At 42.0% G+C, this 12,689-nt stretch overlaps 1 protein-coding gene across 1 annotated transcript in view; it reads left to right on the top strand.

Annotated features, from left to right (window-relative positions):
* LOC112122670 (vertebrate ancient opsin-like) overlaps window positions 1–11,651 on the top strand; it is a 156,530-nt gene extending 144,879 nt beyond the window's left edge. Inside the window, exon 4 of the mRNA XM_024221410.1 lies at window positions 11,358–11,651. Coding sequence (XP_024077178.1) covers window positions 11,358–11,651 — 294 coding nt within the window. The remainder of the gene's footprint in view (window positions 1–11,357) is intronic.
* The last annotated feature ends 1,038 nt before the right edge of the window (window positions 11,652–12,689 follow it).

Here is a 12,689-nt window from a genome sequence, read left to right as displayed (position 1 = left end):
GCTTCAAGAGCTCTCAGCAAGCGTACAGAGAAAAATAAAACAAAGCATGTTCTCTCACACTGGAAGAAGGTGACAGCCACTATACAGCAGCAAGTAAAATGAGAAATAATGGAGATGCATCAGGAACTGGGGATCCACAGGGCTCTTAGGAGCTAGCAAGTTCCAACCTGCTACCCTGGGTCCTGCTAACAGTTGCCAAAATAGAAGCTGAGCTCCGACAGAGCACTCCAGTCCTGGAATCCAATTGGCAGAACAGTGGGGGTCTTGATTGGTCACCGCCTCTATACAAACCCAGCACAGGACCAGGAAGTTGTCCATGCAACTGGGATTTCCCTGCTTAAGACTACTTCCTCTGCAATACCTGCTCCTTGTTACTGCTCTCCTGGTAACCCGACCCTACCTGCCTCCTGCCACCTGACTCTTAGTTTTGCCCTCTGACTTGCCTTGGACTCTGGCCTTCTGGCTTGCCTGGTATCTGACCCGGCCTGACTACCAACTCCTGATCTGACCACTAGGTAAGACTGCCCATGCCCCATCATGACAAAATGATATCAAGGGGAATACCATCAAATAGACAGACAGTGAATATTAGAGTGTCACAAATGATAGAAAATGATGATCTAAAGGAACCAATTCTGCTTCCACTGAAGTCAATGGATAAACTCCTAATGACATCATTTGCAGACTCAGGTCCATAACAATCATGACGAAAGAACGTAGTCCCATATGCTCATATTGCCAAAAAGTAAAATCCTCCGCCCATGGCAGCACATGCTGAAGCCAGCATCTCAAGATACTAGTATATAATGCAAGGTAATGTCCATGTAAGGAAAAGTTATGTACTTATTCCCATAATACAAGAACTAGGGGGTCACCAAATGAAATTAATAGGCAGCAGGTTTAAAACAAATAAAAGGAAGTTCTTCTTCACGCAGCACACAGTCAACTTGTGGAACTCCTTACCTGAGGAGGTAGTGAAGGCTAGGACCATAACAGCATTTAAAAGAGAACTGGATAAATTCATGGTGGTTAAGTCCATTAATGGCTATTACCCAGGATGAGTAAGGAATGGTATCCCTCACCTCTGTTTGTCAGAGGATGGAGATGGATGGCAGGAGAGAGATCACTTGATCATTGCCTGTTAGGTTCACGCCCTATGGGGCACCTGGCATTGGCCACTGTCAGTAGACAGGATACTGGGCTAGATGGACCTTTGGTCTGACCCGGTACGGCCGATCTTATGTTCTTATGATTGCTTCCAAACCCTTTCCATAGGGAACAATGTCACTTTCAAAATATGCCCCTCGATACTGCCCCCTTGGTTTCACTTCCATCCCTGAATAAGGACTGGTGGCATGGCACAAGAGAGGTTAAGGAGCAGATTGTGCTTTGAAGACTCTGGCTTGACCTGGAGGAGCTATCAGAAGAATTGTGCTACCAGGAGACATTCTCATATGAAGGTCTAGGAGCACAGGGGAAGCATGCCCCCAGCATCATCCTGTACATTGGAGTGGCATGTTCCAGCTAGCACATCTGGCCAGTTCTTCCATCACTGCTTCAGTCAGAGATGGGGCATCATCCCTGCCTCACTGCAGGTGGATTGTACCGCAAGGAAGGCTGAGCGTACATAGAGGCTATAGCTGTGCCTGACACTTGTGGATCATATATGGCTGTAGCCCCTTGTGTCTCCCAACCACTCAGTGCACCTGCACAAAGGTGAGACAATCTGGTCCTGAAGATGGTATGTTTCTGTAGCACAGAATACTCTGAGAGCATGTGAGGTGGCTAAGAAATTATATCAGGTGCGCATTAACTCACAGATGAGAGGCCTAGCAACGTATGCTATCCAGATGCTTGTACTGCACTCATTACCTTAGTATCTGAGCATCTTCTGAGGCAGGCTAAGCCAGCACATAGGGGTATTGTGAGGGGTTGGGTCACAGAAACCCCTTTGGGACTGCCACCTGATGTGCCTAGACTACCTCTGAGCCCGTTTTCCCTGCCAGCTTGGGGGTTCAGTACCCGGCCTTGTTTGAGCCAGTCACGCTTGCCTCTTGCAAACACAGATCCAAGTCTGAACCACGTCCCCCACAAGCTGCAGGCTTAACTGAAAACAGCTCAAGAAGTGCTACTGTCTCCAGCACTCAGATACCCAGCTACCAATGGGGTTTAAACCCCAAATAAATCCATTTTACTCTGTATAAAGCTTATACAGGGTAAACCCATAAAATTGTCCTCCCTCTATAACACTGATAGAGAGATATGCACAGCTGTTTGCCTCCCCCCCCCGGTATTAATACTGACTCTGGGTTAATTAATAAGTAAAAAGTGACTTTATTAAATATAAAATATAGGATTTAAGTGGTTCCAAGTAATAAGACAGAAGTAAATTACCAAACAAAATAAAATAAAAACACGCAAGTCTAAGCCTAATACAGTAAGAAAGTGATTACAGATGAAATCTCACCCTCAGAGATGTTCCAATAAGCCTCTTTTATAGACTAGAGACTTCCTCCTAGTCTGGGTCCAGCAATCACTCACACCCCTGTAGTTACTGTCCTTTGTTCCAGTTTCTCTCAGGCATCTCCTTGGGGTGGAGAGGCTAGCTTTTGTGCCAGCTGAAGACAAAATGGAGGGGTTTCCCCAGGGGCTTATGTAGTCTCTCTTTTGTGGGTGGAAACCCCTTCCCCTCTCCTATGCAGGATCCAGCTCCAAGATGGAGTTTTGGAGTCACATGTCCATGAACGACTCAGTTCCTTACAGGCCGGCGCCACATTCCCAGGAAAGCTCAGATGTGGATTGCCGTCTCTCAAAGTTCATTGTTCACTTAAGTGATTCTTGATTGGGCACTTACTGAGAATAGTCTTTTCTCAAGAAGCTGACCAACTGCTTCACTGAGTCTACTTAAAATCAAACAAGTACATAGCCAATATTCATAACTTTGAATACAAAAATGATACATGCATGCAAATAGGATGAATATATTCAGTAGATCATAACCTTTGCAGAGATCTGTTACATGCATAAAACATTCCAGTTATGTCATATTTACACTTTAAGCATATTTCTATAAAGCATTTTGGGGTGCAACGTCACAGGTATACTCAGAAATTTCAATCATAAATTGAAAAACTGTTCATACTGTGTCAGATTCAAAACAACATAGGCAAATCTCAGTTTCTGAGCCCCAGTCAAGACTGCTGCTAGAAACTCAGTGCTGCATTCTTGGTTATTTCAGGAAAAAGTTCATAAGTTGAAGCTCTGTCACTGTAAAGAGGACAGTCTGTTGAAATGTTATCACTGGAGACTGTTCACTTGTGAAACTGGGCCAGGCGACTGAAAAAAGAAAACTAATTAGTTTGCTTCATAATTGAATAATCTCAAGCAATTGCTGGAGTAACACTTTGGTGATCTGTTTCCATTTATGAAATATTGCACAAAGAAAAGGCACTGGCTTGAGGGTGCAATAATTGATAAACAAGTTTTTAGTTTCTCAAGGCTGTGTTTGCTAAGTGACAGTTTATATGGGACATACAATTACTCCTACCTACATAAGCATGGTGATAATATTGGAATCTATCAATGTACATACATTCTTAATACCAACTCTAAGTGAGTCCAGCATCTCCATAAAAGTGCTCATTTGTTGTTCCCTTAGCATCTTATTTGGCATTGTACATTGGCTTGTGTAGCACAAAACTGTGTTATGGAGCACTATTTAGTGCCCAATCCTGCAAGCCCTTATTTGCATGGGAAAGGATTGACTGCATGTACAAATAAGGGTTGTCAATTAACTCAGACAATGACTCTTTCAGTCAAATAAAAACTTGTATTTGTGAATAATGTATCATTCAGATGCATTCATTATGCCCTTTTATGTGCATCTGAAAAATGTGTGATCTGGCTGTGCATATCTGAATTAAGAGCTGAATGCAAAAGTTGGAACAGAAGCTCCAAACATTTCCATCAGTGAGTAGTTCCATTGTTACCAATGAAGCTATTCCAGTTTACACCAGCTGAGGGTTAACCATTCATTACAGCTTCTACTGATCATTTATTAACCTCTTATAAAATATTTATAAATATACCCTTAATATCAAGTGTGTCCCAGATTGTAAGAGATCCACAAGTACAACCACAATAGATGTAAAGGCTTCTGGTTCTTAAGTGCAAAAGGTGCACCTGAGTTGCACTGTAGAATGCTCATTTGCAAATTAAATTAGGGCTTTTTCCTATGGAAACAGTTACACTTATAAACAGTACATCAAAAAGAACAGGAGTACTTGTGGCACCTTAGAGACTAACAGCAGTTAAGATGTCCTTTGAAAGTCTCTTTCTGCTCCTGCTTCTATCTAAATCAATGGCCAAACACCCAATCGTAAAAGGGAGCAGGATTGGGCTCAACTTCAAACATAAGTCTCTTTCCGCTGATTGTGTGCCATTCTCTGGGGGATGGGGAAGCATGGCACAGAAAGGAGCTGTTTAGTGTTAGGTTTAATTGTATACAATGTACTTTGTTCCCTGTTTGAGGATTAATTGTACTTTTTCCTGAGAGTGAGAAGAGACTGACATAGTCCTCCACCTCAAGTGGGTTGAATCCAAGCAGCCACCCTGTATTCAAAAATACATTTTGATAATGACCTTGAAGTGCCTGCATTGTGAAAACTCTTCAAAGGAGCATTTAACGACCGCATGTTATTCAACAACATTAGCGAGCCTCCTTTTGCCTTTGCAGATTACAGTGATCTACATTTGATGTATTTGCAATAATTAAGTAATAAACAACTGGAGACAACTTAGGACACTATAAAGCAAACATTTTCTAAGAAGTGGTTTCCGTTATTACACTCAGTCACAGTTCCTGCAGCAAGGCCAACACACTACAATAGAGGATTCAGTTCCCTTTGCCATAACTATCACGGCAAAGATTTAGAATTCGTTTTCTCACCTCACCATACAGTAAATGGGCAACTGTCAAAGGGGAAGTAGATCCTCGTCTGGGTCACTGAATCGACTATTTGTCAGGGCTCCAGCTAGTCCTAATTATGAAAGATGTAGCCACATATTGCCTGTCTTGTGAAATTTGCTTCCTTCCCAGAGCTCTAGCCAAGATCCTAGGGAAGAACCTTAAGTTTATACTTAAGTGTCACTAGCATAACTATGTCAGTAAGGGGTGTTATTTTTTGACAACAGAGCTATGCCAGTCAAAGCCATAGTGAAGATGCAGTTGTACCTGTATAAGGCACGTCATGACACTATAGCTTATTTTGCTGAACTGGAATAAGCTAAACTGCCTGTACTAGGGGGTTGATGCTTTTGCTTACAAAGCCTTAGATTTGGGTCACATTTTTGAGCCTATTTTTGCATCCTTACAGGCATGGATTTGTTAGTTATTAAAGAAAGCAGAGACACTGCTCTCCTGTGACTCAAGCAGCTGGCACCCTAAGCAGGGCCTTGGTTTGAGCTTGGCTCAGATCCTGGGACTCATTTCTAGCCAGGGTTTGGGGGAAAACACTGCACGTCTGCCCCTCTACGGGAATAAGAATGGCCTTGGACATTTTCTTGAAGCCATATTTATTAGTCCAATTTCTTTCCCCTAGTTACTGATCTTAATTTTGCACACCTGTGTGTGCATGGCCTGTTTCTGAAGGGTGTGCTGACATGCCCTAAACTGTCCCTTATAAACACCTGTTAAAGAGAAGCTTCCCCTAAACATTTGTACAAATATAAGCGTAGCTTATATGCCTCTTTCCAGAAAGACAGAGGGGGTGCAAGCTTATTCAAATCCACTTATTAGAAATTCAGTAGAATGTACAAAGATATTATTTCACTATTCACCAAGCTGTCATCTTGCCCCATTGTCCTGTTTTCCTAGTTCCTGCCCCATTGTCATCTACTTTTCATTATTTTTTGAGAAATTCAAAGATAAAAGGCTGCAAAGGTGTCACTCTGATGTAACTGGTCTTTTCAGCAGAAAAGGAATTGGAGTGTTCCTGGTATTGACAAAATCTTAGATTGAAAATACCATCCTTATTCAAGAGAAATCCATTGGGGGCTGCTTTTCAGGGACTCTCAGATTCATGAAGTGTGATAGTTACATAGGAACACATGGTAGGAATTGCAATGCCAGAACACATGTCCATCTAGTCCCATGTCCTGTCTCTGACAGTGGCCAGAACCAGCTGCTTCAGGGGAAGATCCAAGAAACCCGCAACATGGACAACTATGGAATAACCTGCCCATAAGGAAAGTTTCTTCCTACGCCCAGTCAGTTAGTGATTGGCTCATGCTTTGAAGCATGAGGGTTTCCTCTCTTAAACCCCATTATCCCATCTAATCTAACTGGGGATGTTTTATAATCCACATAAATCTCTAATCCTTTTCTGAACCCTGCTAAGCTCTTGGCCTCAATAGCAGTTTGAGGCACTGAGCTCCACAGGTCAGTGCCTAGAATAATACAAATTTACCTTTTTTAAATTATGTTGCTTTTCAAGGCCATTGAATGTCTCTGAACCCTTTCTAGTTCTGTTGTAACTTTAAGACAGTGTCCTGAACTGTATACATTATTCCCAATGAGGGTATGCCATCAGTTCCAAGAATGGCATTAAATATTTTCAGTACCAAGTTCTGCCCCAAGACTTATGCACCCACAACTCTATTTATCATCTGCATTGAACAGGCTGTCACTGACCTGTCCATAGTGACATCTGTGCCTCCACCACGCCCGCCCGCCCTCCCCCTCCCCAGTGGTCATAGTTATTTAGAATCCAGCAGTGTGCATGAGTAGTTCAAAGAATTCCATTCTATGTGCATTTGTCAGAGATGACTTTTTCACCAGTAGCATAATACCCGGTCACCCAGCTTTGACAACTCCCCGTGAAGTTTCTCAAACCCAGCTCTAGTTGCAGTAAGAAGTGATTGCGACTTCTGCAAGTTTTGCCACCTCATTGTTCATCCCCCTTTTCAGATTAAATAATACACCGCTACCGCGATATAACACTACCCAATATAACACGAATTCGGATATAACACAGTAAAGCAGTGCTCAGGGAGGCGGGGGTGCTGCACACTCCGGTGGATCAAAGCAAGTTCAATATAATGCGGTTTCACCTATAACGCGGTAAGATTTTTTGGCTCCCGAGGACAGCATTATATCGAGGTAGAGGTATACTGGGACAAGTGCAGAACCTATGTGGCACCCCACTATTAACCTTTAGTCCTGCTGAAAGTTGCACATTTATTTCTACTCTGTTTTCTCTGAGCTAATTTCTAATCCATTACAGTATTTTGCCTCTCACCTCATGACTAGTTCGTTTCTTGAAAAGTCTCATCGGGGACTTATAGCAGGAGATTTTCAAAAGACACTGAAGGCAGCTAAGCACGCAATTTCTATTGGCTTTCAAAGGGAGTTCGGTGCCTAAGTCACTTGGAAAAATCTCCCTCGTTAATTATATTAGTTGGTTCTCCTTTGTCTATGATTTTGCTGTCATGTTTAAAGAAGTATAGTAGGTTAGAAGGCATGCTTTTCTTTTACTTAAGGAAAAAAATCACACCATGGTTATCTCCATGTGATCATTTCAATCAGTGTATCCAAAACTGAAGTAGACTTATTGCTCTGTAATTCCTAGAATGACTTCTAAGACCTTTTAAAACGCATAACTATGGTATTTGCTCCTGTCCAGTGCTCTGGTACAGTAGTTGATTTTTAATGTTGGATTGCACATTCTCTTAGATGCTCAGCCACTTCATTCTTAAAATTCCTTTGGAACTCTTGCATGTACAGGGGAAATACTAAGAGATTCACTCCAGTTTTAAAGGGTTTTTTTATTTGTATCTCCATAGCATCTAGGAGTCATGGATGAGGACTCCCTAGTGCTAGACACTGTACAAACAGAGCAAAATGTGGTCCCTATCCTATAGATCTTACAGTACAAGTAGAAGACAAAAACCATACTCCCTATACTTGATGGAGAATGCTGCAGAAGCCAGTAATACCTCTAAAACAGAAGGAATTGGCACCACTATATATTGATCCTGGTGACTTGTTGCTCTTTAATTCATCAATTTGTTTCACCACCTTCTCTTTTGACACCTTAATCTCTGACCGTGCTTCATCTACTAGCTGAAAATTGTAAGCATCTCCCCATTATCCTCTGCAGTGGAGACTAATACAAAGAAGTCATTTAGCTTCTCTAACATCCTTAAACTCCTCAGTTATTCCCTTTATTCACCACAGATTCTTGCACTAGCTTCAAGGTGGAGGACTTGTAGTCATAACAGCTGAAAATACATGATTTAATTTGAATAAGTTACGAGAAGTCTTAAGAACCAGAGTGGAGAGGTTAATTGTGAAAATCGAGACATGACAGTTAAAGTTTCTGTCACAAGGTCCATCCCCACCAAGACACTCTCAAATGGCTGACCAGGTGCAACATGTGCATCCAACCTCAGTTTCCCCTTCTTCAGTCCCCAGAGCCAACTGAGTTGCCCCTCCTTTCCTCACCCACAAGACCAGCAGCCATCTCACCCACCCAGGAAAGGAAAGCAGTTCTTCTCACAGTCTAACAGGACCTCTGTTTTCTGGCATCATTATTAATGTGTGCCTCAACTCCCAGGTCCCGCAAACTGACACAGTTCACAAACCCTAAAGTTAAAGAGGCAGCAGTTCACCAAGTTTGTTGTCCCTGTGCCTATCCTGACACACACACACACACACACACCTCTCCAGGTCATCTAGTTACCTACGGCAACAATCCCTACTCCATGACTCCTGCAACCGTACTTCAGGGCCTCCACCCCACTGACCAGTCTCCAAATTTTTTACAACTCTTCCACTGCAACTGTCACCTCAGGGCTCTTGCAGTGTTCCATTCCCCAGGCCTCCTTACCCCTACTGAGCTCCTCCAGAATCATCCTCTGCCCCTAGCTGAAACAGATGTTCCCCTTTACCGAAGAGCTGCCTCATAAGACTTCCAGTTGGTAGAGTTCCCCAGCTCCAGTCAGTCCTGACCCACCAACTCTATCCAGTTCTTCCTCTGGGCCAGATCTTCTTCCCTGCCAAGAAGCTCCGAACTTGTGCTCTCTCAGGGGAAATCAAGAAAATCTCATACAGCTTGCTCCAAAAAACCCTTACCTAACACAGCCTAGGTTTTCAGACACCAGGTGCCTTCTATCTGGCAGCTAATTAGTCACAGGTGAACTGGACCAACTCTCAAATGGGCCAATCACCCTGTGACAGTTGTAATGCACCATTCAATCCTGTTCCCCACTGTAGGGGTGGGGTGGGAATGGGGGAAGGAGAAGAAGACAACAATAGGAAATATTCCTTGTATGCAGTGAAGCAATTGAGAGTTTTTCAGTGCAGGTAAGAGTAATTTAATATTTCAGAACTCACCATCTCTAGTTTATAGGGAGCAGACTTTAAAGCACTATTAGTAGAGATTGCTTTAAAAACTATGGAGAAGTCCAGCATTGGGAGCTGACCTCTGTAATGCAGCACAAAACCATTTTGATGAAAAATGGCTCTTTTGACAAACTGAAAATTCTCCAACAAAATTTTCCTGTTGGTTGAAACTGACTTTAAAATATCCCATTCAAATGATCGTTTTTCAACAATCTAGTGATATGTTTTGAGTAATCATTTGTTTAATTAATAGGTACGAATGGCCTTAACTCTCACTTCATAGACAAATTCTAATCTCCAGTGCATTCCATTTTTTGCTGAACATCTAAAAAAAACACTGCATAACAGATGCTTGACTCACAAAAAGTCTGTCTGGAAGGCTTAACTCCAGTAAACTACCTAATTTCCTTTTTATTCACCCAATAAGATTCAATTAGGTAGACAACCTTGCTCTGATGTTCAGTTAATTGAAGCTCCACCATATTTTCAATAAACCAGCCACAGGCTAGTACGATTGATTTGCCAATATCATTAGCAGGTTCTGGCAGCCTTTTAGATCATGGCTGAATTAATGCATTTTGCCTATGATTACATAGTCATTATAATAAAGCCTACTAAGCTATTAGCTATGAGTTCTCCCATCTGAGAAATACAGCTCTTTAGTCAGGAGTGGATGAAATGAATTAGGTTGTAATAGGCAGATATACAGTACAGAAATTCCTACATGCCTTTAGATTATTACACTGCACAAGCCTACTGGAGTTAACTATCTCACTCAACATGATCACGCTTCCTCAGACTTGTAATTAAATAGATGGGGAACATTTCTGAAAAAAATGAAGGCTTTTACAGCTAACAAAACCTTAATGGGACAATAGGACATTGTAATTTAAAGGTCTTTGTGAAGTAAAACAATAAAATCTTCTGTATAGTCAGCATAGTACTGAGTTGTAGTAATCTCTTTCGGTACTTCAACCCCTCAACTGCAGCAACTCCAGCCTTGACACCCCTTTCCACGTACTCCCTGCACCTTTTCCCATGCATGTGTGTGAAGCATGTATGACATGATGACCTCCTAAGGTCCCTTTCAGCCTTCGTTTCTATGATTCTGTGCTGGCCAAGCCACTTCCCTCTCCTTATTTAAACTCCTCCTTGTAAATCACTTCTGCTGTTTGTCAACAAGAAAATAGTGAACTATGCAAAATATCAGTTATATTTAATAGAAACCCATTGTGTGCAAACTCCATATCAAAGTCATGGCATGATCTTGGTCTTACCTTTGTTCCTCCCTTGCCTCCTACCATGTTTCTCACCCTCTTGTTGCATTACTTCTGAAACTAAATTGGAAGCTCTTTGAGTAGGGATTCTATCTTTCTATAAATAACTAAGAGCCTAGAACACTACAGAGCTCTGGAAGAGAGGATAAACTGAACAATCTAGCTGTGCACATAGATGGCCTATGTTAAGCGTGTTCTTTATTTGCTTCCCTTATCCACCCTCTTCTGATCCTTCGTATTGCTTGTTATACTCACTACTGCATCATGGCTTAGTTGACCCAACAACATCTTGCACACAACCAATGGTTCACTTGTGCAGAACCCATGGCGTCTGGGGGTTCTGTATGGGCACAGCAGTCCACCTACATGCTGGGATTGGTGCCCTAGCTTGTAAACTGTTCAAGGCAATAAATGGTTTTATACAATCCCTAGCATAATAGAGTCCTGATCTCAGCTGGGGCCTCTGATGGCTACTGTAAAAAAACCAACAACAAAAACAAGTTGAATGGCAACATGATACAATTAACCACCCATGGTGTTTTGCATTATTGTTCTAGGAAATTAAGTGCTGTACCCAAAGGAGGACCTGGGAGTACCATTGGGTGAAATGTTTCACACAGAATAGGATGGTGTGAGTAAATAAGATTCTCACTCATTGTTTATGTTTTGTGTCTTAGTTTTACAGGTGCTTTTGTGCACTTCTGAAATGTGATAAAACATCTGCTACCACCAGCAACAAGTTTTCTTCAAAGTCCACCCGAGTGTGCCGCACTACACCAAGGGTACAGGACAACAACTTCACATTTGTTGCTGCATCTGCAGGACCGCCATCCTTGGAACGGCAGGAGGCCACCGTTAGCTTGCAGAATCCAGAGCCAACCATGGACAATGGCCCAAGCGCAAAACGAGAAGTGCTGCTTGTAGCTCACTATAGCGCTTCATCAATGCAAACACTGACTTATACTATGTGATTTGGGGAGTGTTGGTGGACAGGAGAAACAACTGTCAACTGGTTTTGTGAGTTTGCCTACCACTTAAAGTGATGTATGTTCAATCCACCAACAAGCTGTTGCTGTCATTCCTGAAGATCCTGGTAAACGGAATTTCAGACCCTTTGGGTTTTTTTTAATTAATTAAAACAAGGGTCTCCTCTTAAAAAGTGTGTGGGGGAGGTGGGTAAGTTAAAAAACCCACAACACAAACACATTCTAAAAAGTTTTCCTTATGCTAGAAAGAGGTCTGATGCCTCTTATTATACCCATTGCAAGTGTCAGGTGTTCCATCCTGGAATTTGTCAGGATATTTCATCACTGAATAGAAGCCCAGCAAATGAGTAACTTATTCTCCACTGGCATGCAACATCAGCAGTATCCCAGAGCATGTCCTTTTCTCAGATTATGTAAGTACGTGCTTTGGATTATACGTATCTTAAACTCACTTAACTCTTCAGTACAAGCCTGCATACATTATAATAAAATTTTAATATCTTGAGCCACTCAGAAATTAAGCTATACGTATTGGACGTTTGCCAAAGGTTAATTCTTGCTAGATAAACTATTCAAAAACAATACTTATTTTTAGGATTCTTGAAGGATTCTGATTTGGGGAGAAGAGGGGAAGTGAAGCTATAGTTTTTGTGGGGATATATGGTAGAGATCTATTCATTTGCTTAAGTAAACGAGGCAGCAAAGAGATCTATCTTGCCTCTCTCCAGAGCCATGGATCTATAAATAAATTCAAAATAATTGAACTCATGCTCAGTTACGAGAAGCATCATTATTCAGAGCATGAAGACGATTGATCCTGCAGATCATTGCACTGATGCCTGGACTTGTGAAGATTAAGCTCTTTTTTGGAGAGCATATTCTTGCCTTTTGAGGATTGGAGAAGGATGCACGCCAACCATGTCTTCAACCATTCCGTGTAATTTGATGTACAAAGAGGCACAGTGTTGACATATTGCAGTGGAAGAAGTTAGTCATCCCAGTCCACAGTCACAAATATGTTGA

The sequence above is a fragment of the Terrapene carolina genome, unplaced genomic scaffold (assembly GCF_002925995.2).
Source record: "Terrapene carolina triunguis isolate 2854851 unplaced genomic scaffold, T_m_triunguis-2.0 Scaffold88, whole genome shotgun sequence".
NCBI lineage: Eukaryota > Metazoa > Chordata > Testudines > Emydidae > Terrapene > Terrapene triunguis.
The sequence above is the reverse complement of the archived record's forward strand: the minus strand, read 5'-3'. Positions and strand labels throughout refer to the sequence as shown.